Raw genomic sequence first — 22857 nt, forward strand, 5'->3', positions numbered from 1 at the left:
ATGGGTAGGCGGGGCCACTCAACTGTAAAAATGGCTCATGGGGGTTTGGAGACCTAGGTAACTGGCCCATTGGCTGGAAACGGTTTCCCACCCCTGTTCTATGCCTCCCTTGCATTAGGGAGATTGTTGAGTACATGAGCAGTGGGCGCGTTCTGAGTGACTAGGAAATGCCCAGGAGGACCTGAAAGGAATCATATTTTTTTGCTCTTCTAGCTAAGGATGATGTAATCTAGATCTGTTTGTGTGTCAGTTAAAAGGAACAACGGATACAATTTTTGATAGAGACAGAGTAAATGAGAGATATAAGTTTTGGGGGTTCTGTAAGCTGATAGAGTTAGGTTGCAGAGAATGGAGATATGATGTGGGGCCGTGGATTTGATTGTCTGTTTGATGTTTTAAGCTGTATTTCCACCTATGCTCAATCTGTTTATTTGTTGTTCTTATGTCCCTTCAAGTCGATTTCAACTTATGGCGACCCAATGAATCAGTGACCTCGAATAGTATCTGTTATAAACCACTCTGTTCAGATCTTATAAGTTCATCTATGGCTTCCTTTATGGAATCAATCCATCTCTTGTTTGGCCTTCCTCTTTTTCTACTCCCTTCTGTTTTTCCCAGCATTATTGTCTTTTCTAGTGAATCATGTCTTCTCATGATGTGTCCAAGGTATGATAACCTTAGTTTCATCATTTTAGCTTTTAGTGATAGTTCTGGTTTAATTTGTTCTAACACCCAATTATTCATCTTTTTCGCGGTCCATGGTATCTGCAAAGTTCTCCTCCGACACCACATTTCAAATGAGTTGATTTTTCTCTTATCCACTTTTTTCACTGTCCAACTTTCACATCCATATATACAGATCAGGAATACCATGGTCTGAATGATCCTGACTTTAGTGTTCAGTGATACATCTTTGCACTTGAGGACCTTTTCTAGTTGTTTCATAGCTGCCCTCCCCAGTCCGAGCGTTCCTCTAATTTCTTGACTATTGTCTCCATTTTGGTTAATGACTGTGCCGAAGTACTGATAATCCTTGACAAGTTCATTGTCCTCATTGTCAACTTTAAAGTTGCATAAATCTTCCGTTGTCATTACTTTAGTCTTCTGGACATTCAACTGTAGTGCTGCCTTTGTGCTTTCCTCTTTAACTTTCATCAGCATTTGTTTCAAATCATTACTGGTTTCTGCTAGTAGTATGGTATCGTCTGCATATATTAAATTGTTGATATTTCTCCCTCCAGTTTTCACACCTCCTTCATCCTGGTCCAATCCCGCTTTCCATATGATATGTTCTGCAGATAGATTAAATGAATAGGATGATAAAATATACCCAGAGCTTGGAAAAGTTACTTTTTTGAACTACAACTCCCATCAGCCCAATCCAGTGGCCATGCTGGCTGGGGCTGATGGGAGTTGTAGTTTTAAAAAGTAACTTTTCCAAGCTCTGAATACACCCCTGTCTCACACCCTTTCTGATTGGGAACCAAACGGTTTCTCCATATTCTGTCCTTACAGTAGTCTCTTATCCAGAGTATAGGTTGTGCATTAGGACAATCAGAGACAGAGACACCCCCATTTCTTTTAAAGCATTCCATACTTTTTCATGATCTACACAATCAAAGGCTTTGCTGTAATCTATAAAGCACAGGGTGATTTTCTTCTAAAATTCCTTGGTCCGTACCATTATCCAACGTATGTTTACGATATGATCCCTGATACCTCTTCCCTTTCTAAATCCAGCTTGGACATCTGGCATTTCTTGCTCCATATATGGTAAGCGCCTTTGTTGTAGAATCTTGAGCATTACTTTACTTGCATGGGACATTAAGGCAATAGTTCGATAATGACTGCATTCCCTGGGATCCCCTTTCTTTGGAATTAGGACGCTTCCAATCTGTGGGCCATTGTTTAGTTTTCCATATTTCTTGATAGATTTTTGTCAAAATTTGGACAGATGCAGTCCCAGTAACTTGCAGCAACTCTATTGGTACGCCATCTATTCTTGGTGATTTGTTTCTTCCAAGTATTGTAAGAGCAGCTTTCACCTCACATTCTAAAATTTCTGGTTCTTCATCATATGGTTCCTCCTTGAATGAATCTGTCATCCTTGCATCTCTTTTATATAATTCTTCAGTGTATTGCTTCCATCTTCCTTTTATTTTATCTTGGTCAGTCAGTGTGTTCCCCTGTTCATTATTCAACTCTTGGTGTAAATTTCCCTTTGGTTTCTTTAATCCTTTGGAACAGGGCTCTTGTTCTACTTTTTTGTTGTCCTCTTCAATTTATATACAGTAACTATTGTAATTGTTCTCTTTGTCCCTATGTACTAGTCTACTAGTCCCTGTATTATTGCATTATTGTTCTAACTAAGTTTCTGTGTCCTTTTGCTTTTGCTTTCCTTCTATCTTTAACCATTTTAAGAGTTTCTTCAGTCATCCATTGAGGTCTTTCTTTTTAATTAGAGGTATTGCCTTTTTGCATTCTTCCCTGATAATGGCTCTGACTTCAGTCCATAGTTCTTCTGGTTCTCTATCAGCTAGGTTTAAAGTTTCAAATCTGGTCCTTATTTGATCTTTAAATTCTTCTGGGATGTTATTTGAATTGTATTTTGGCATTATGATTGCTTTGTTCTTCTTCTTTAGCTTTACTCTGATTTTCGATACAACCAGTTCATGATCTGTACCGCAGTCTGTTCCTGGTCTTGTTTTTGCAGAAAGTATGGAACTTCTCCATGTTCTGCTACCAGTTATATAATCAATTTGATTGCTATATTGACCATTTGGTGATGTCCACGTGTACAGTTTCAGTTGCTCAAAAAATGTGTTTGCAAGAAACAAATTATTGGCTTCACATAATTCAATAAGTCTCCTGCTTCATTTCTGTCTCCTAAACCCCATTTCCCCACAATTTCTAGTTCTACCCTGTTCCCTACTTTTGTATTCCAGCCCCCCATGATTATCAGCACATCTTGTTTTGGTGTGTGATCAATTTCTCCCTGTACTTCTGCGTAAAATCTCTCCAATTCCTCTTCTTCTGCGTTTGCAGTTGGAGCGTAGACTTGGATGATGGTTATGTTAATAGGTTTCCCATTAAATCTCATTGATATCACTTGCACAGACCTTGTGTTATAGCTCCTAATTGTTTTTGCTACCTCATTATTAAAGCAACCCTGTTTCTTCTTAATTTCTCATTTCCTGCATAAAATACTTTGTAGTTTCTTGATAGAAAATGTCCCATTCCCATCCATTTTAATTCACTCATGCCAAGTATTGTAATGTTGATGCTGTCCATTTCTTGCTTGACAAGTTCTAACTTTCCCTGGTTCATGCTTCTCACATTCCATGTTCCTATTGTGTACATTGTACAACTCCGGACTCTTCTTTCTCATCTGTGCACATCAACCTTTGGGTTTCCATTTGGCTTTGACACAGCGGCATCATTAGTCACAGCACTACTCGTAGTTGTCTTTTGTTCTTCCCCAGTAGCTCGCTGAGTGCCATCTGACCTGGGGGTCTCATCTTCCAGCAATAACTCATGTTGCATTTTGGATACTTTGGATACTTATTTATTTGTAAATAAACTAAAAACATTACAAAGTACTCTAAGCTGCCAGTTACTTCTTTCCAAAGGGAACCCAGGCAAGCATTTTGTTCCTGGAATCTCAGGGACGTGGGGCAAGTGTAACAATATGTTAACTCCATGTATGCATCTCAAGGGGCTAACTCTTTCACCCTGCAGTGCAGTTCTGGTGAAAATTGTCCCTGTTTTCCCTGGGAGAAGAGCTGCAAGCGTCTTGCCACAATGTGCACAAAATGGGAGAGGTTTAGGAAGAGCCTGTGTTGCTAGCAGCCTTTAGCACCCTACAATTTCCTTTAAGCACATACAGTCAATACCACGGCCATAGTCTAAAAACTAACCTTTAATCATCACTCCTGTTTTAGTATTAATATATCTGCAAGGGAATTTAATAAGTACTAAAGTTCAAGTTTGACAGGCAGAGCCACTGAAGATGAAAGCAACCCTTTGAAGCAGTGTTGGAAGAACTCCTTTGAAGCATATGGCATTGTCTTTCAGCGAAAGAACTGAAATAGAAATGTTGTTTAGACAGGTCATTATCTATATGAGAACATGTTTAAAACTTGTGCATTATCTTGACACACAGCTAGGCTGGTTTCAGAAGTGTCTGTAAAAGGAATAATGGATGCTTGGATTCAGTTTATTGTAATGCTTCTGGAAATTATCTACTGAAATGCCAAACATGTACAATTGAAAGGGACACATTGCCCATATTGGTTTGTTTCTTCTTTTTCCAGTGATGCCAAAATTAAGTATACTGATAGAGTTAAGACTGGTGTCACTGGGGAGCAAATATGGTTGCAAATCAATGAGCCAACATCCAATGACAAGGGAAGATATATATTGGAGCTCTTTGATGGTAAAACTGGACACACAAAAAAAGTGGATCTTTCTGGGCAAGGTAAATAGATTACATTATCGCTATCTTTGTTAGCACCTTCAGCTTATTAATGCAGAAATTGAGAAAATTCATTATGAGTGCTAGGAGCAATTACTTTTATCCTGATTCTCAATGTAACTCGCAAAAGGCTAGTTTAGAGCGCCTACTTGCCTCCTTCTAACTTGAGCTTCAGGCTATAGTCTGGATCTCACTACTTGGTGACCCCAATGTGAGTACCCCAGGAGCATGCAGGGCAGCTAAATTTATGGCTGCAAAGGTTTTGTTTATTTGTATTTTTAAAAGGTATTGTGCTTTTTACTTCCTTATGGAGGTACTCAAAGCAGCAGAATAAAAAAAGGTCAAAATTAAAATAATAATCCACATCATCAAAATAATGAAACAGTTAACACAACAATGGCCTGATGCATACATGAAACTAAGCCATGTTTGTTTAGTTATGCCCAAATATTCACAAACCATGATGTGAAGCCCTGATTTGTTGGCTTACAAACCATGCCTTGTTTTTAACTGTGGTTTGGTATTACGTCTGAACCTAACTGTTTTGTTTTACCATCATTTGTTTGATGAGCATTTGAGGTAGGGTGACCAATCTACACAGACACGAGCAGCTGGAAAGCAAACCAAGCGTTGGAAGAACAAGCTGTGTGGCATGACTCATAGCTTGTTGAACAAACCATGATGAAAACAAACCATGGCGTAGCATTCTGTGCAAATGTAACCAATGCGTACAGATAGCATAAGAAAGCACTTAGAAGAAGGTCCCTCAAGGAGGTTATTGACAAGCCATTTAGGGCTTTAAAGATAATAACAAATGTAGGTGCTGTTTGATATAATTAGAGTTACTTCTATAACCTTTTTTTAAAAAAGTACTTAAATCTCACAAAATCATAGAAAACTCCATAAAGATATAACAACACAAATTGTCATTATAAAGACTATTACTCTAAACCCTGTTCTTTTTTTATTAAGCATTTGATGAAGCTTTTGCTGAATTCCAGAGGTTAAAGTGAGTATTATTCATAGAAGAATAAATATAAATAAGATAATGGGGCTTCTGTTTGAGAAAGTGTGAGGGCTTGGAAATGGCTAATGCTGGCCTCTGCAGCACTCCTAGAAGTAAGCACAGCTGAAAGTGACACAGCACAGTAGCAACTGTCTGTCTAACACACTCTCCCACCCACCCACCATGGTTGCATAAAGAACAGTGGGACGGGACGGGGGGGGAGGAGAAGAGGCCATCAGCAGAGCAGGTGTTTGAGGGTGTTTCCCACAGTGGAGAGAGAGCCTGGAAAGGAGCCGAGGAAGAGAGAAAAGTAGAATCAGTGGTGAGCCAGACTCTGGTGGAGAGAAGTACATGCGGATGTAAGATGGAGATGGCTGGAGAACCTGAGGGTGGGGGAGGCTGCTTTGGGAAGGTCCTGTGTTTTGTTGAGCAGCTGAACTCCAGCTTGGGAGCTAGGAACTTATCGTGCCTTTTCTGGTAAGAAACTTACCAGAAGAAGGTATGGGGGTCTGAAGAACTGTTTTAGTCTAGTTTATCCCCCACTCCAGGAACTTTTTTGACAGAAAGTTATGCCATTTCCAGCTTTTATTAACATTTTTAAAGAAGATTTTAGTCCAATAATTTATCCATTAGTCAAAGATAGTTTTAGCATTAGGAAATATGTATTATAACCCTGACCTGGGTTGTGATGAGTGTTGTTTTATGATACTGTTAGGTCCAAACCCAACACGCAAGCCGCCCTGTCTCCCCAACTCTCTTATTACACCCGGGAAGAGTGCTAATTTGTGATCTTCTGTTTTATGGTACTATAGTTCACTTAGGCTAACACTAGCTTGGGCTTTCTGGGAAATAGAACCAAAGTGGCCTTTATTTGGGCTTTTTGATATAAAATGTCGGTTTATTTCCTGGTGACCTGACCCTTACCTACATTCCAGTGGCTCGCATAATAAAAGCCGGTTTAAGCTGGAAACCTCCCTACTATGCATTTCTTTATCACATTCATGTAACCTTGCTTATTGTTGCTAATGTGCCTTACACAAGAATGTCAAATGCTGTCTTATGCCCCTCATATCCTTGACTTGTTTTGTACCTTTGATATGCAAGCAAAGCAATATCATGCCTGTCTCCAGTTTAGGGGGCGCCCGGTTGCAGCTGGGCCTCCCCTCAATAGTTGTCTTTGTCTACTGTTACATAGTGCTTATCTCAAGGACATGTGAAATGTGCAGACATGGAGTCTGGAAGATAGTCTTGATGTTTCCAATAGTGCTCCTTTTTTCTGTACCCCTTTACCTCCTTTCATATGCTCCTAGAACTGTAATTATTGGCAATTGCTTCTTTTGTTATTATGACGCACACCCGATATTGTAAACTTCGGGGTGAGCCTATATATTCTCCTGCACGCAAATAAACGAGGTTCCCATGCTAGCAAGCTTCGGCGTGTAAGTATTGGGTCCCCTTTGCAAAGGTTTTTGTCTTGTGTTACTTGGTCTCTGACAGTGGGTTCATTTGCACCCAGCTCCGCACTCTTAACATAATTACAAATTATGCAATATATTATAAGAAAATTGCATCATTAAATCAAAGCTTTATGCAGAAAGATTTTGTTCAACTGTTTATAAAGACATATACAAAGTAATGTTTTCAGTCACCACACTTTAGCGGTGAGAAAGAAAGTGAGTTTTCTTTTTGTCTTTTTTCAATTTCAGAGCAGCTGCTGTTGCAGAGAAAAGTAAGTGAACGGCCTTTTCTGTTGGTGGCTGTCTTTACTATCAATAGGATGCAATGTTCCTCACTTATCTGCTGGTAGGAAGTTTCAGAGCAGTTTCCTCATGAAGAAAGAGTATTTCTGTTTAGAAATATACAAGCCGATCATAAGGCAGGCATCCAGACAGGTTGAAAGAATCTTGAACCAGTATCTGATGCATCACAAGCATTATTAGCAGCCTTGCAAAGGCTGATTCTTGCCTACCACATGCAAGAACTGCAGAACTGTTTCTTCTAGCCTGCACCTTGGCAGATGGGGTCTGACTTGCATTCCTTGCTGACCTAGATTGCCTGTTAATCATCATCATTCACTGTAAGTGGCAAATGCCACAAAATGGAACAGCATGTAGCCTACAACAATACTTTTCTAGTAGTATTAGTATATGTATTGAAAAACAATTCAACTAAGTTAAAAGTCAACAAGCCTTTTAAGTTGAGACCTATCCCAGCCTGTGTCTGTGTTGGAATTGCTTTTTAATATGTTTTTTAAAAAACAATATGTTTTTAACCCTTTTTAAAAGATGTTTTAAAAGCTTTTTTTAAAAAAATGTTTTTAAAGTTGTTTTGTTTTGGTGTATTTTAGGGTCTGTTTTTATGATGTTTTGATGTGTTTTTAGAGCTTCTGTTTGCTGCCCTGGGCTCCTGCTGGGAGGAAGGGCGGGATATAAATCAAATAATAAATAAATAAATAAGTTATTGGCCATAAAATGGCAGACTCATGCCAAGTTCTCCCCCCTGCCACCTTTTTCTTAATGCATAATAAAACTTACCCTTGTCCCTGATGTTGAAGTGATATACATTTCCCCATCCCTGACAGTAGCAACTAACAAAGGAGGCCCTTGCATGTGGTTTGTATACATAAGGTTCCAGGTTCAATCCCTGCCAACTGTTTTGATTGACAGCTATTTAATTTTTGAATAGCCAGTCACCTTAATGATTATCTGTAGTTTTTATTTTTTTAAAAAAAATTAAATGATGCATCATCATCATCGTTATATTTATTACCCGCCCTTCACCAGAAAGTCCCAGGGGAGGTTACAACAGTTTAAAATTTAATGTTAAAAACAATTAAAACATATTACAATCACAGGAATAGGGTGAGTGTTTAAACAATGTACACCAGCTTGACATTTGATGACATGGCAATATAGACAAAATTCCATAAATAAATAAATATAAATAATGATCTGACTGGATATAAGACAGCTTCCCTATGATGGTGAGCATGGCTTAGAAAATGCATAACATCAAGACAGGAGAACATAGGTTACTTTTTAATATATATATATATATATTACAGCATTGCTGGCTCTTAAATTTAAGCACATAGGACCAGAGCCCTTCATATTTAACATCTACCTGTATATCTTATGCTAATGGAACCAGTGATTCATAGTCAAATATTAACACTATGACACTATGACATTCCCAGTAAATATGACATTACTTTCACTTCAAGCAAAGTGAGTTAGAAATATGGATTCACAGTTTGCATGCATCACTGGCAGCTTATAGAAATCTAAGATAAAAGAAAGGTACTGGAGGGAAAATGAAATCTGGGGCTTATCTTGCAGACAATAAAGAAAAAAAATTACTAATGTTATTTTCAGATCGTGCCCGGGTGCTTGGAGGGCTCCCCGACGTTGTCACTATCCAGGAAGGCAAGGTACAGTAAATTAACTGAAACTTTTAAGATGACAGTTTTGTAACTTCCTTTTTGTCAGAGAAGAGAAAGCTTCAGAAGTACTCAGGCCCTGCCTTTTTAAAAATAAAAAAAATAAAGAGGTAGTTCTCTCTATTCATCCTCCGTGATGATGCTCTGTGCTAGACAGGCCAGCTTTATGTATTTAGGGCAAATTCATTTGTTAAGTAGGCTATAAAAGAGTGAAGAGGGTGCCAGCTAACATTCAGGCCACAATCTAACATGGAGCTGTCTGCGCAAGACCACTGATTTCAATTACGTTCAGTGTGTTTATCTTCATTGCGGAGCTCAAAATATATGAATCAACTCCAAGAACAACTTATAACTGAAACTTTAAAGTTCATACTTTATGCACAAGATCCTCCCCCAGTGCAGAAGTTTGAACTCTCTTCCCCCAATCAGTCAGATATATACAATCTTCCTGTGTGATGGCATCTTTTCAGATGGTCTTTAAAAATGACATAAAACTAGGCATGATATACAGTCCACTTTTAAAAGAAATTGTGTTGACACACTTGAATAAACCTGCTTGAGCCCAAGCACTCTCTCAATGAGACTGGCACCTCAGTCCTAAACACATTTACTTGGAAACATGCACCATTTATTTCAACAATTATGCCAAAAAAATTCATTGTGTGCTCAAAATGTATATGGGGGAATGGTCTCTCTTTAACACTGTGATAGAGCTAAAATAATTTCAGAAAAATAATTTCATTTAATATTCCAGAATTATTGACATCAGAATTTGGTCCCGGTACTATAAGCTATACTGGAAAATGCTGTGTAAAGCAGTATATTGTTACCTGGATTAGATGTCCTAGTAATATTGTTTCATTTTTAAATCTAATCTAAAAGAAAGAACTTAAGATCGTCATCTGTAAGCACTACGTATCCAAGATTCTGGATTCAATTTATTCAGGTTTGCTTCCAACAATCATCTACAACTGATTGCTTCTGGTCTGATTCAGAATTATCCTCATCATCATCAGTAACAATTTTGAACACTAATTTAGCATTCTTTTATGCAATTTAATTTGTAAAGACACTTTACAGGAACAAAATATATTTGGTCCTGTGATTTCAGTAGTAGATTTACTGTTCAACTGTTCTGCAAGGAATAATGTAACATGAACTACTTTATCCTCAAGACATGTATTCACTCCCCACTGCTCCCTGAATAGTTTTGTGAGATAAACAAACACTAACTTTCTGTCACTAGTCTTGGGCCTTTGCCCTGTGCTGATGATCTGTGAGAAATGAAGTTGAAGCTTGCTTGACAGATAGTGAGAAAAAAAGAAAACCTCCTGAATGTATAATTATAATTTGTCTTACAACATAAGCACATCTTCATTGATTGAAATGTGTCTAATTAGGTACATGACAGGATATATGTCTAGGCTAGGTCTAGATTTAGCCTGAATTGGAAATGCATATAGTCAAGAGATTTTCCAATGTAATTTCTGGGCCTATGTGAACAGTGGAAAAATACAGCCAATTAGTACAGCAACATTTAGAGCTTCATATTTTGCATGCTATATTAACTTAAAGAGATGTGTGTTCGTATTAAAAATGAAAGAAAAGAAAGGAAGTGAGCCCCCATTTGTTCGATCCTTTTTATTGTAAAAACAAATGGAACTTGAAAGAAGAAAATGAAAAGAAAAATTGTTCATTTACTTGTTCATGTGTTTTTAACTGCTTTGCATTGGAGGCATTGATTGACACTGAAGAATCCTATGTACTATTCACAGAAAGGCGTAAGAGAGAAAAGAATGAAACTGACAGTGTAGGAAGCTCTCTTTCATAGAATCATAGAATGGTAGAGTTGGAAGGGGCCTATAAGGCCATCAAGTCCAACCCCCTGCTCAATGCAGGAATCCAAATTAAAGCATTCCCGACAGATGGCTGTGCAGCTGCTTCTTGAATGCCTCCAGTGTTGGAAAGCTGACTACCTCTCGAGGTAATTGGTTCCATTGTCGTATGGCTCTAACAGTTAGGAAGGTTTTCCTGATGTTCAGTCAAAATCTGGCTTCCTGCAACTTGAGCCCACTATTCTGTGTTCTGCATTCTGGGACGATCGAGAAGAGATCCTGGCCCTCCTCTGTGTGACAACCTTTCATGAAGAATTCTATCATATCTCCCCCCAGTCTTCTCTTCTCCAGGCTAAACATGCCCAGTTCTTTTAGTCCCTCCTCATAGGGCTTTGTTTCCAGTCCCCTGATCATCCTTGCTGCCCTCCTCTGAACCTGTTCCAGTTTGTCTTCATCCTTCTTGAAGTGCGGAGACCAGAACTGGATGCAGTACTCAAGATGAGGCCTAAGCAGGGCAGAATAGAGGGGAACTAATACTTCACATGATTTGGAAACTATACTTCTGTTAATGTAGCCTTATATAGTATTTGCCTTTTTTGCAGCCACATCACACTGTTGGCTCATATTCAGCTTGTGATCAACGACAATTCCAAGATCCTTCTCACATGTCATATGGCTGAGCCAAGTATTCCCCATCTTATAACTGTGTATTTGGTTTATTTTTCCTAAGTGTAGAACTTTGCATTTCATAGAATCATAGAATAGTAGAGTTGGAAGGGGACTATAAGGCCATCAAGTCCAACTCCCTGTTCAATGCAGGAATCCAAATCAAAGCATTCCCAACAGATGGCTGTCCAGCTGCCTCTTGAATGCCTCCAGTGTCGGAGAGCCTACTACCTCTCTAGGTAATTGGTTCCATTATTGTATGGCTCTAACAGTTAGGAAGTTTTTCCTGATGTACAGTCGAAATCTGGCTTCCTGCAACTTGAGCCTATTATTCAGTGTCCTGCACTCTGGGATGATCGAGAAGAGATCCCAGCCCTCCTCTATGTGACAACCTTTCATGTACTTGAAGAGTGCTATCATATCTCCCCTCAGTCGTCTCTTCTTCGTGTTGAATTTCATTCTGTTGTTTGCAGACCAATGCTCCAGCTTATCAAGGTCCCTTTGAATTTTGTTTCTTTCTTCCACGGTATTAGCTGTGCCCCCCCCCCCCAATTTTGTATCACCTGCAGATTGGATAAGCATGCTCTGTACCTCCTCATCCAAGTCATTAATGACAATGTTGAAGAGCACTGGGCCCAGGACCAAGCCCTGTGGTACCCCACTCGTTACTTCTGCCCAGTTTGAGAAGGAACCATTGATAAGCACTCTTTGAGTACGATTCTGGAGCGAACTGTGGATCCACCTGATAGTTGTTCCATCCAGCCCACATTTAGCTAGTTTGCTAATCAGAATTATCATGGGGCACTTTGTCAAAAGCTTTGCTGAAGTCAAGATATATTATGTGCACAGTATTCCTACAGTCTACAAGGGGGGTTACCCGATCAAAAAAGATATAAAATTAGTTTGGCAGGATTTGTTCTTCATAGATCCATGTTGGCTCCTAGTAATCACTGCATTTTAATTTAGATATCAGTTGGGTGATATTTAGATGTCTCTGCACCTTTTAAAATTGCCTATAAAATGGAGACCCTTGGTCCTATATTTCTGAAATTGGACAGGGCTGATGCCCAGGGAAGCGGGGTATAGAAAGTCTGAAAATGTCATGTCATTTGGATAGACCAGACACCATAGTTAGAGGCAGCAGATGAATGGCTGGGTTTTCCACTGTACTCAATGGAAAAATGAATGAACAAATAAAAAAAAGAATGAAACATTAAAAACAAAAACAAGTGGGGAAAATGAAACGAAATCTTTTCCTTATACTCTGCTTTATGTGTACCTCTCTGCTTCCCCACCATGGCTAATAAACATTTTAGAGGTTATTTAAATGAGAAAAAAATGTTAAACCCCCACCCTCAGCACTGTGGGTCTTATCCAGTTTTGGCCTTCTCCCTGCTGATGCTTTTAAGATGATTTCTTGATCACATCCAGCTTGGTCCTCATTAGTTCATTGAGAATGTTTCTGGTGCTGCAGCAGAACAAGAGGGAAAATCCTCTCATCTCATCCTGCCTGATGTGTATCTCATAGCTGTCTCTCTCCTTTGGCACTGTATAGTTTTATACAGGTGCATGACTTTCCTAGCTGCATTCTGGTGACGCTAGCACTTACATAATGAAACAGTATTCTCATGCTCTGTAAGCAGATAATATAAATTCACTCCAGCCTGACTTTTGGCATTCAAGACTACAGACAGGGAGCTTTTTTGCAGTTAGAAAATTGACAACACATTTTCTTGGTCTGTGAAAAACTCAGGTCAAAATGCTGCCTTTCCCCAATTTCAGGTATCTTTTAGGATTTTTTTCTCAACCAATATAAATAATTTTTGGTAAGGTTTTTAATCATTATATAATGTGAACACTAATAGCCTATAGAATATATAGCCTATATTATTAGTGTATGGTATAGCAGCTATTACCCCACTGTAAGCCAGTTTTGTATAGTGGCTCACCATTTCAACATGGGGGCTATCTCCATGCTAGCCCAAATTCCCAAAGGACACATTTATTTTTGAAAAATCGCATTGGTTTCTTAATTAATGACTCTGCATAATGGTAATTACATGAAATGATTTAATACAGTACAGCCTTCACTTACATGCATGTAAACAAACCCTTATGTGTCAACTAACCTATCATATTCATCTCTGGTTTAAATTCTCTGGTTTTTTTATATCATCAAAGAATTGACCGGTCTGGTTAATAAGAAATTGAAGAAAAATAAAACATGGTATATTTCTACAAGATAGGCTTCTATTCTAGACACACTTCAATGGGAAGAAGCCCAACTGAACACAATGGGACTTACATTGAAATAAATATGCAAAGAACTGTGCTGTAAATATGATGAATCAAGCTTTAGTTCATTTAACATCACTATTCCTGTAATTTGGAATTGGTTAATCATGCCAGATTGCTGCCTTGCCAACAGTTGTGAACCTATGTGCTTATTTCTCATTGTATGTGAGATCTTCAAATGGCACACCACTAAATGGTATACTTAGTCAAATTACTAATCAAGCAAAGCTTTTATCTCAGCTGGGCCTTCCCTAGTCCTCTATACTTGAGTGTCTCAGGGACAACCTACATGTAGTGTGTTTAAACAAGCATGCTTAACTTAGCTGCTTTAATTTTGGAGAAAGAGGAGCCATGAGGCTTTGATCAGGAAAGTCCTCCTGCCCCCCCATGCCCGTTTTGACTCTTTTAATCTAGTTAGTTTAGATCACTTTCTGTTATATCTGTTCTGGGAAACTGCAGTCAGTTTACAAACTGGGTCATGAGAGCAGAATCTGATCCATCTGAATGTAACAGGAAACTGTGGTTTGAAGAGACCAGAATAGAAGTGCCAAGCTGGCACATGATTGTAGGGAAACAGAGTGGAGGAGAGCAAGCAGGCCCAACATTCATTCTTTTCTTCATAAACAATGCTTTACTAAGCCAAGATAATTGGATTATACCCAACTAGACCCATTGAAATTAATTAACCTAAGTTAATCATGTCCATTAATTTAAATAGGTCTCCTCTGAGTATAGCTAACATTGGGGACAACCCATTATATCTGAAACACTGCAGATTTGGTGGCTCAGAGGACCTTTAACTACTTGGAAAAGCACGACATGACCTCCTGCACTAAAGTAGTCTTTGTTAAGATTGAAGCAGATTCTGAATTATTTGTGCCAGATTGATAACCTATTATTGCTACCTACTCCTGTATAGATTTTCTTCTCTGTTATTTCTGCTATTCAGAGGGAAACAAGCAGGGTTCCCTCCCCTTTTAAGCTATATTCACCTTTATTCATTATTGGTTCCCCCCCCTTTTGTCCTTTCTTGTCCTTTGCTACCTAAAACTCCTCCTTGTTTTCTTGAAAATAGGGCTTATAATGGAAAACTACAGGGGAGTATTGTGTTGCACTCTACTTTCACCGGCTTCTCTTTCAACATTAGGACATCAAAGATAAGGCAAAGAAAAAGACAGTGATGCCTACAAAATTATACATGACAGAAATTATATACAATGATCTCATAGTGGAAATATTAATCTATTTCTCAATCATATTTCAAATTTATTGATTTAAAAATTGCTCAACTAAGAACAAGCATTATATAGCACTGCATTGCTGGGCAAATCCTTACAGATGATTTGAAACCCTACCATAATGCTCAAGAAGTGTTACCCACATAAAAGCATTTCCTTGGGGTCTTCATTTTTCTCATTTACTCACCATATTTGTTCAGATGAACATTTCATGTTATGGTGGCCTGCAGACTGATCTCAACAGTGTTTTAGAAATATGTTTGTTTTGTTTGAAATTTGATCTGTACTGCTTAGTTGTGGTTGAGCCTAATTTACATGGACTTATCACTGAAGCAATTTTATTTAAATACTTAGAAAAATGGATTGAGAAATCCACTAGTGCCATTCTCTTAGGAATCATAGAATTGTAGAGTTGGAAGGGGCCTATAAGGCCATCAAGTCCAACCCCCTGCACAATGCAGGAATCCAAATCAAAGCATTCCCGACAGATGGCTGTCCAGCTGCCTCTTGAATGCCTCCAGTGTCAGAGAGCCCACTACCTCTCGAGGTAATTGGTTCCATTGTCATATGGCTCTAACAGAAAAAGAGCAGCTAAGCAATTTGTTACTTTAGTAAAAGTTAAAATGTTCTCTTTGCTGAGCCACCACCCAGAAAAGAGTGTCTGTAGACTCTTTATTTTACTTGCATTCTACACTCCAGCTTCAATTATACCCCGGAGCTGAGAGTGATGAAGCAAGAGAGAAGGAGGCTAGAGTGCAGGTGGAGGCGAACTCCTGATGGATGCAGTCATTCTTTGGTGAGTGCCTCCACTAAGGCGTATGTAAAAGCGGTTAGGGCAGCAAAAAAGTCTTACTTTGCTGTCACCATTAGATCATCTCTTTGCCGCCCAGCAGAGCTTTTTAGGGTGGTACGAGGGCTCTTACATTCTGCCCCTCATGATACTAAAGAAACATCAGAAGCCCGCTGCAACGAATTTGCGGAGCACTTCCAAGACAAGATTGCTTGCATCCGTCGGGACTTAGACTCTGATGTTATTACAGATGATTCCATTGGAGTGTCCAGAGCGCGGTCTTGTCCTTCATTGTTGGATGAATTTCAGTTGGTGCAGCTTGAGGAAGTGGGCAAGGTGCTTGGAATGGTGCGGGCGACCACGTCCACCCTGGATCCTTGCCCATCTTGGCTGGTGAAGACCGGCAGGGCTGTAACCACCGGCTGGGCCAAAGAGGTGATAAATGCCTCCTTGAGAGAGGGAGTAGTCCCTGGTAGTCTCAAGGAGGCAGTAGTGAGACCTCTTTTGAAGAAACCTTCTTTGGACCCAGATGTTCTGAACAACTACAGGCCGGTGGCGAATGTCCCTTTTTTGGGCAAGGTCTTGGAACGGGTGGTTGCCGGCCAGCTCCAGGCGCTTTTGGATGAAACCGATTGTCTGGATCCGTTTCAATCCGGTTTTAGGCCCGGTTTTGGCACCGAAACAGCCTTGGTCGCCCTGTATGATGACCTTTGTCGGGAGAGGGACAGGGGGAGTGTGACTCTGTTGATTCTCCTTGATCTCTCAGCGGCGTTTGATACCATTGACCATGGTATCCTTCTGGGGAGGCTCGCGGAGTTGGGAGTTGGGGGCACTGCTTGGCAGTGGCTCCGCTCCTCCTTAGCGGATTGTCGCCAGAAGGTAGTGCTTGGGGAACACTGCTCGACACCCTGGACTCTCCATTGTGGAGTCCCTCAGGGGTCGGTCTTGTCCCCCATGCTTTTTAACATCTACATGCAGCCTCTGGGTGCGGTCATCAGGAGTTTTGGAGTGCGCTGCCATCAGTACGCTGATGACACGCAACTCTACTTCTCCTTTTCACCTTCTTCAGGTGAGGCTGTTGATGTGCTGAACCATTGCCTGACCGCGATAATGGACTGGATGAGAGCTAATAAACTGAAACTCAATCCAGACAAGACTGAGACACTGTTGGTGAGCTCTTTACCTGCCCAGATGGTGGATGTTCAGCCTGTTCTAGATGGGGTTACACTCCCCTTGAAGGAACAGGTTCGTAGTTTGGGGGTCCTTTTTGACCCTTCCTTGTCGCTTGAGGCTCAAGTGGCCTCGGTGGCGCGGAATGCGTTTTACCATCTTCGCTTAGTAGCCCAACTACGCCCCTATCTGGACAGTGACGATCTCGCCTCTGTTGTTCACGCTCTGGTAACTTCTAGATTGGACTACTGTAATGCGCTCTACGTAGGGCTGCCCTTGAAGACCGTTCGGAAACTTCAGCTAGTGCAAAATGCGGCAGCCAGGTTGTTGACGGGGACCCATTGGTCCGCGCATATAACACCTGTCCTGGCCCGTTTGCACTGGCTACCTATTCGTTTCCGAGCCAGATTCAAGGTGCTGGTTTTGACCTATAAAGCCTTACACGGTGTGGGACCGCAATATCTGATGGAACGCCACTCCCGCTATGAACCTACCCGTTCACTTCGTTCAGTATCTAAGGCCCTCCTCCGGGTACCAACCCATCAGGATGCCCGGAGGATTGTTATTAGATCCAGGGCCTTTTCTGTGGTGGCCCCCGAACTATGGAACAGCTTACCTGAGGAGATACGCCTGGCGCCTACAGTACTTTCTTTTAGGCGCCAGGTTAAGACCTGGTTATACTCCCAGGCATTTTAACGTTCATGTTTTATATTTAATGTTTTTATTCTACTTTGTTGTGATTTTGTATGTTTTATTGTAACTTTGTATTTTAACTCTGCTGTTCACCGCCCAGAGAGCTATTCGCTATGGGCGGTCTATAAATAAAATAAAATAAATAAATAAATAAATAATATTTATTATCTAAATGAATCCTTTGTGCTAAAGCTGGTGGTATACTGAATATTTTACAAGAATCTATTTCTGGGATGGCACTGATAGAGAGAAATGCCATAAAGGAGCTTTGACAGCTAGGTTGTGTAATGGGTTTTTCACCTTGAAGCAGCTTTCAGCTGAAACGATTGCTTATTTAACAAATGGATAATGAAGGTGCTTCTTTTCCATTTGATTCATAATTCATGCTCACAGGCATATATAGCACATAGTGCCTTTGAGAACCACAGATCATGATTAGGAATTTTCCTTGGGAAAACACTATTGATTTCAGGTTAAAAGCAAGGCAATTAGATGTGGTTTTTAAAAAATAAGTGAAACTACTCAGCCAGTCTGGTGAAACTGTTAGAATATACTTTAACTGCAGCTTAATTGCATTCTTAACTGTTCTTTAGATTTAGAAGTCTGATTTGCAATCATTTTTGTGCCCTTTCTTATAGAAGCAACCTTCTAAAAATTAAAAAACGACTTTTTAAACAGCCAAATGTTCAAGCAATCTCAACATTTAATTTTGTGTTAAAATTAGTGTGTTGTAGTCTGTGATAACTATTGGGAAGAGTCTGTAAAATATTGAAGGATTATAGTAATACAAAACTTCCTAACAACAGATATTTATATCTATATCTATCTTTTTTACAGAAGTATGTTAAGAACTGAGCATATTCAGGGAGTATATATATTCAGGATGTTTATTTAGAGCTGCTATTTATAATCTTTTGTATGCTTCCTGCAGGCGCTTAATCTTACTTGCAATGTCTGGGGAAATCCTGCCCCAGAAGTTTCATGGCTGAAGAATGAAAAGCGTCTGATAGGAGATGACCATATCATCCTGAAATATGAATCAGAAAAAAAAGCCTGCTTCACCGTCACTTGTGTCACTACAGTTGACTCAGGGAGGTACAGCCTTGTAGTGAAAAACCAGTATGGGACAGAGACAAGTGATTTCACTGTAAGTGTGTTCATACCTGAGGAAGGGATTCCCCCAATGGCCCATCTAGAACATGATACAAAAGATAAGAAAAAGAAGGCATGAAGCTAAAACTATGATGGACAAATGTTTAAGAGCGTGAATTCTACCTGGTTTAATGATGTGTGTGTAAACTGTTTTGCCAGTGAATAGGAGGTAGGTCTGAATCCTTTCACTCGTCTCGTTTTAGGCACTGTAATTTACTTACGTCAGGCAAAAATGGATAATGTTCCTCTCCCCACAACCTTCTGTCACATGATCTTCTTATATTTTCTCTTCTCTCAGCCTTTAATCTTAAATCAGGCAAAAACTGTCAGTGAGTGCATGTGGCAATCATTTGCCTATTTTTCAAAGTCTGGCCGTTCATAAGTCAGAAGCATAATATTTAAGGAAGTCATTTAATCAGTGAGGGAAGTGAAAGGATGAGAAATTACAATGGTTTATTGGAGATGATTTTCTCAACTGGAATCTGGATTTGAGTTTATTGGTAATCTAGTATCAACTGAGTGTATTGTATAGGACTAGAAAGTAGATGTTAAAGCAAACAAGTGCTGTGTGTTGCCATGATATTAATACACACCAGTATCGGTGAAAACTTTTGAACTCTCCTCAGTATTCAAAAATAAATAAATGAAACACTTTTCTTTCACCTTGTTTTTTCTGTGTCTTGTTTACTTGCTCGCTATCCTGGCGGCTGTTCACTATTCCTTTAGTTTAACACCATCCCTCACCTCACTTCTTCTTATACCTTTTTTGCCTGTAATAATCTTCACTTTGGTTTTCACTTCAGCACAAAGAAAGGAGGGGATGATATTTTAATTTATTCTACACTAACCTCTGCCTGCTTCAGTCTCCACTACAAAAACTACTTAAGCATTCCTCCAACTTTAAGCTTGCTCATAATTGTAAGTGGAACAAAGGAGGTTTGCTCTTCAGTGCCTAAGAAGCTCTTAGCTATTATTCATTTTTGGTCAGTGACTTTTTCTAAACTTGGTGGGCAATGGATAGTCCCAGGGCTGCAGCAACTGAGGGGAGTGGGCAGTTGTAGAGGCCTCAGGCTCTGCAAATGACTTGCTTAGAGCCATCCAGAGAGTTAATGGTTGAGGTAGAAATTGAATTAAGGACTTCTCAGTTAGGTCTCTTAGGCTGCAATCCAATACACACTTAATAGGGAGTAAGTGCCATTGAACCCAATGGAGCTTACTTCTGAGTAGACATGTATTGGATTGCAGTCTTAATCATGACACTATACAATACTAGTAGTATAAATTTAAATTAAATTTTATGAGCTTTAAACATTAAGCAGGAAAATGTTCACAAATGAATTACAATGGACAGCAATCTTAATCATTAGTAAAGGACATTTCAGATTGCATTAACATATCCTTGTAAATAAATCCTCAGAAATTGCTACTTTCTATGCTGGGCACAGAGGAATGCTCCATACTTTCTCTACCACCAGCCCACTCACTCACCTGCAATTCATTGTTGTGAGTGCTTAGATACAAGACTGCAGTAACTGCACTGTTGTGAGTGCATTGTTGGGCTGGTGACCAGCTGGCATTACTGTCTCTAGTAGTTTTCCATGAAGCCTGCAAGTGTGAAGACGTAACTGTGGTTAAGGGGGAGTTATGTCTATGATCTGTCTGGGAACGGACTGCCAGGGTCGTTGCTATGGTAGCCATCTGATAACGACTGGGAAAGTTCTAACAGAGACTATGTGTTGTGCTCTTCTGAATTATGCCTCTGAGCTGAGAGGCTGTCTTTTTGTGTTCATCTATGGAGAGAGATGTCCCAGAAGGGGGGGTGACTGATGAATCTCTACATGTATTTACTCTTAAGCCTCTGGCCTTAATGTCTTTCAATAAAGACTCTTAACATGCTCTGAGGATGTTTCTTGCTCAACTTAACTCCAACGTAATGTATGCTGTTTCACACAACTACGCACACAAGCCAACAGTGGTAGCAGAGGATGGTTATGCTCCACAGCGCATTACACCGGAGTAAGTTGCTGGTCTGAACTGCAGATGGAGTTCCAGAGAGGGCAGCTTGATTGATTGAACCAGACGGAGGTGAGCAACATGGCTGTAAACCTGTCTGGGGAAGGCTTGCCGATGGAACGACTTAATGAAAAGAATTTTGGCAGCTGGAAGCCGAGGATGAGGGCTTTGCTGATAACAGAGGATTTATGGGACGTGATTGAAGAAAACCCCCCGGCGGTACCGACCGCGGCCTGGAAGCGTCGAGACCAGAGGGCGCAGGCGTTTATAATCTTGGCTCTATCGGATTCTCTACTGAGGTGTGTGAGAGATGAGCCGTCGGCTAAACAGATGTGGGACGCGTTGCAGGAATTGTCCCAGGAATGGCAGCGGAGGCAGGAGGCGCAGAGAGCCCAGCCGGTGGAAGCTGTCAGGAAGCAGGAGGAGAAATGTGCCGAACCGGAGCAGGCTGCCGAAAGCAGACAGGGAAACAAGCGGGAGCAGCCGCGGCTGAAGTCTTGTTTTGCCTGTGGGGTCCGTAGGCATCTCCGTAAAGATTGTGCAGTCAAGCAAAACTCCAGGGACGGAGGCTTGAAGCAGGGAAGTGTGAACTTTGTTTGTAAACAGAAGACTAAAGACTTGGAACAAATTAACTTTATTGTCGACAGCGGAGCAAGCCATATACTAATTAAAGACAGGAGCCTGTTTTACACGTCTGCAAATGAGCAGGACTTTGTTTTACTTGCTGATGGATCACGGAAATCTGTGCAAGCTAAAGGTCTGATTAAATTTGACAAGCTTGGAATTATGACAAACTGTTTATTTGTTCCGGATTTGGCTCAATATTTTATCAGTGGGCAAACTGGTGAGTTGTCAATTTTCAGTTTGGTTTGATAAAGGAAAATGTTGGGTGCAAAGAGGAGAAAATGTTGTCTGTCAGGGTTTCATGACACAAGGGCAGTTTAAAATGACCGTCGGTGTGAAGTGTGCTAATGCCTTGAATTCAATGGGGCGGAAAGGGAATGACGGTCAGGGCTGTAAACAGACAGCCGTAAAAGGCATGCCGTCGGTATTCACTGCCCAGATGGAAGTTCACAGAGAACTAGAAGAGCCAGCATCATTTCAAGCAATCAGGCTGATGCCTGAGGCAGAGCAGCACAAATGGCAGCAGGCCATGCAGGAAGAATTACAAGCCATGCAAAAGAATGGCACATGGACATTAGTAAAGTTACCCATGGGTAAAAAGGCCATAGGTTGCAGATGGGTGTTTAAGAAGAAGAAAGCAAGTTCCAGGGAAGTACAGAGGTACAGGGCACGTTTGGTTGCCAAGGGATTCACCCAGCAGCATGGGACAGATTATGATGCTGTTTTTGCCCCGGTTGTGAAACATGAGTCCATTCGTGTGCTGCTGAAGCTGGCAGCGATGCAGAACATGAGTGTAAATCACTACGATATAGGGACGGCATTCCTACATGGTGATTTAAGAGAGGAGATATATATGGAACTGCCTCCGGGTTCTGTGTCAAAGGAAGGGTTCGTGTGTAAACTGCATAAATCAATATATGGACTGCGGCAAAGTGCACGCTGCTGGAATGAGAAATTGGACAGAGTGTTGCATGGAATGGGATTCCAAAGATGCAAGGCAGATCCATGTGTGTATATAAAGAGACAGGGGATGAAAACCACGTTCTGTGCAGTTTACGTTGATAACATCATGTATTTTTATCATGAGCAGCAAGAGGAACAAGAATTTAATGAGCAACTGGGCAGGCAGGTGGACACAAAGAATTTGGGGCCTGTCACACACTATTTAGGCACGGATATTGTGCGTGCAGAAGACGGAAGCATAACATTGAGTCAGGAAAGTAAAATAAATCAGATCATAGAAGAATGCAACATGACAGAATGCAATGTTGTGAAGACTCCAATGGTTGTGGCTTTCCAACAGAATGTGCAGGAGACGCCTTGTACAGATCCTGAGAAGTACACCGCCCTGAGAGCTTTCTGCTATAGGGCGGTCTAGAAATGTAATTAAATAAATAAATAAAATAAATAAATACAGGCGCATAATAGGGAAATTGCAATATTTGGTGAAGGTGTCTCGCCC

At 40.4% G+C, this 22857-nt stretch overlaps 1 protein-coding gene across 2 annotated transcripts in view; it reads left to right on the forward strand.

The window, feature by feature from the left end:
• Positions 1 to 19420, forward strand: part of MYOM1 (myomesin 1) — a 120000-nt gene extending 100580 nt beyond the window's left edge. For both annotated transcript variants that reach the window (XM_061596157.1, XM_061596149.1), the window contains 5 exons: positions 4314 to 4477; positions 5447 to 5483; positions 7187 to 7209; positions 8855 to 8910; positions 18538 to 19420. In XM_061596157.1, coding sequence (XP_061452141.1) covers positions 4314 to 4477; positions 5447 to 5483; positions 7187 to 7209; positions 8855 to 8910; positions 18538 to 18837 — 580 coding nt within the window. In that variant the 3' untranslated portion in view covers positions 18838 to 19420. The remainder of the gene's footprint in view (positions 1 to 4313; positions 4478 to 5446; positions 5484 to 7186; positions 7210 to 8854; positions 8911 to 18537) is intronic.
• The last annotated feature ends 3437 nt before the right edge of the window (positions 19421 to 22857 follow it).

Source organism: Rhineura floridana, chromosome 1, assembly GCF_030035675.1.
Source record: "Rhineura floridana isolate rRhiFlo1 chromosome 1, rRhiFlo1.hap2, whole genome shotgun sequence".
In the NCBI taxonomy this organism is placed as follows: domain Eukaryota; kingdom Metazoa; phylum Chordata; class Lepidosauria; order Squamata; family Rhineuridae; genus Rhineura; species Rhineura floridana.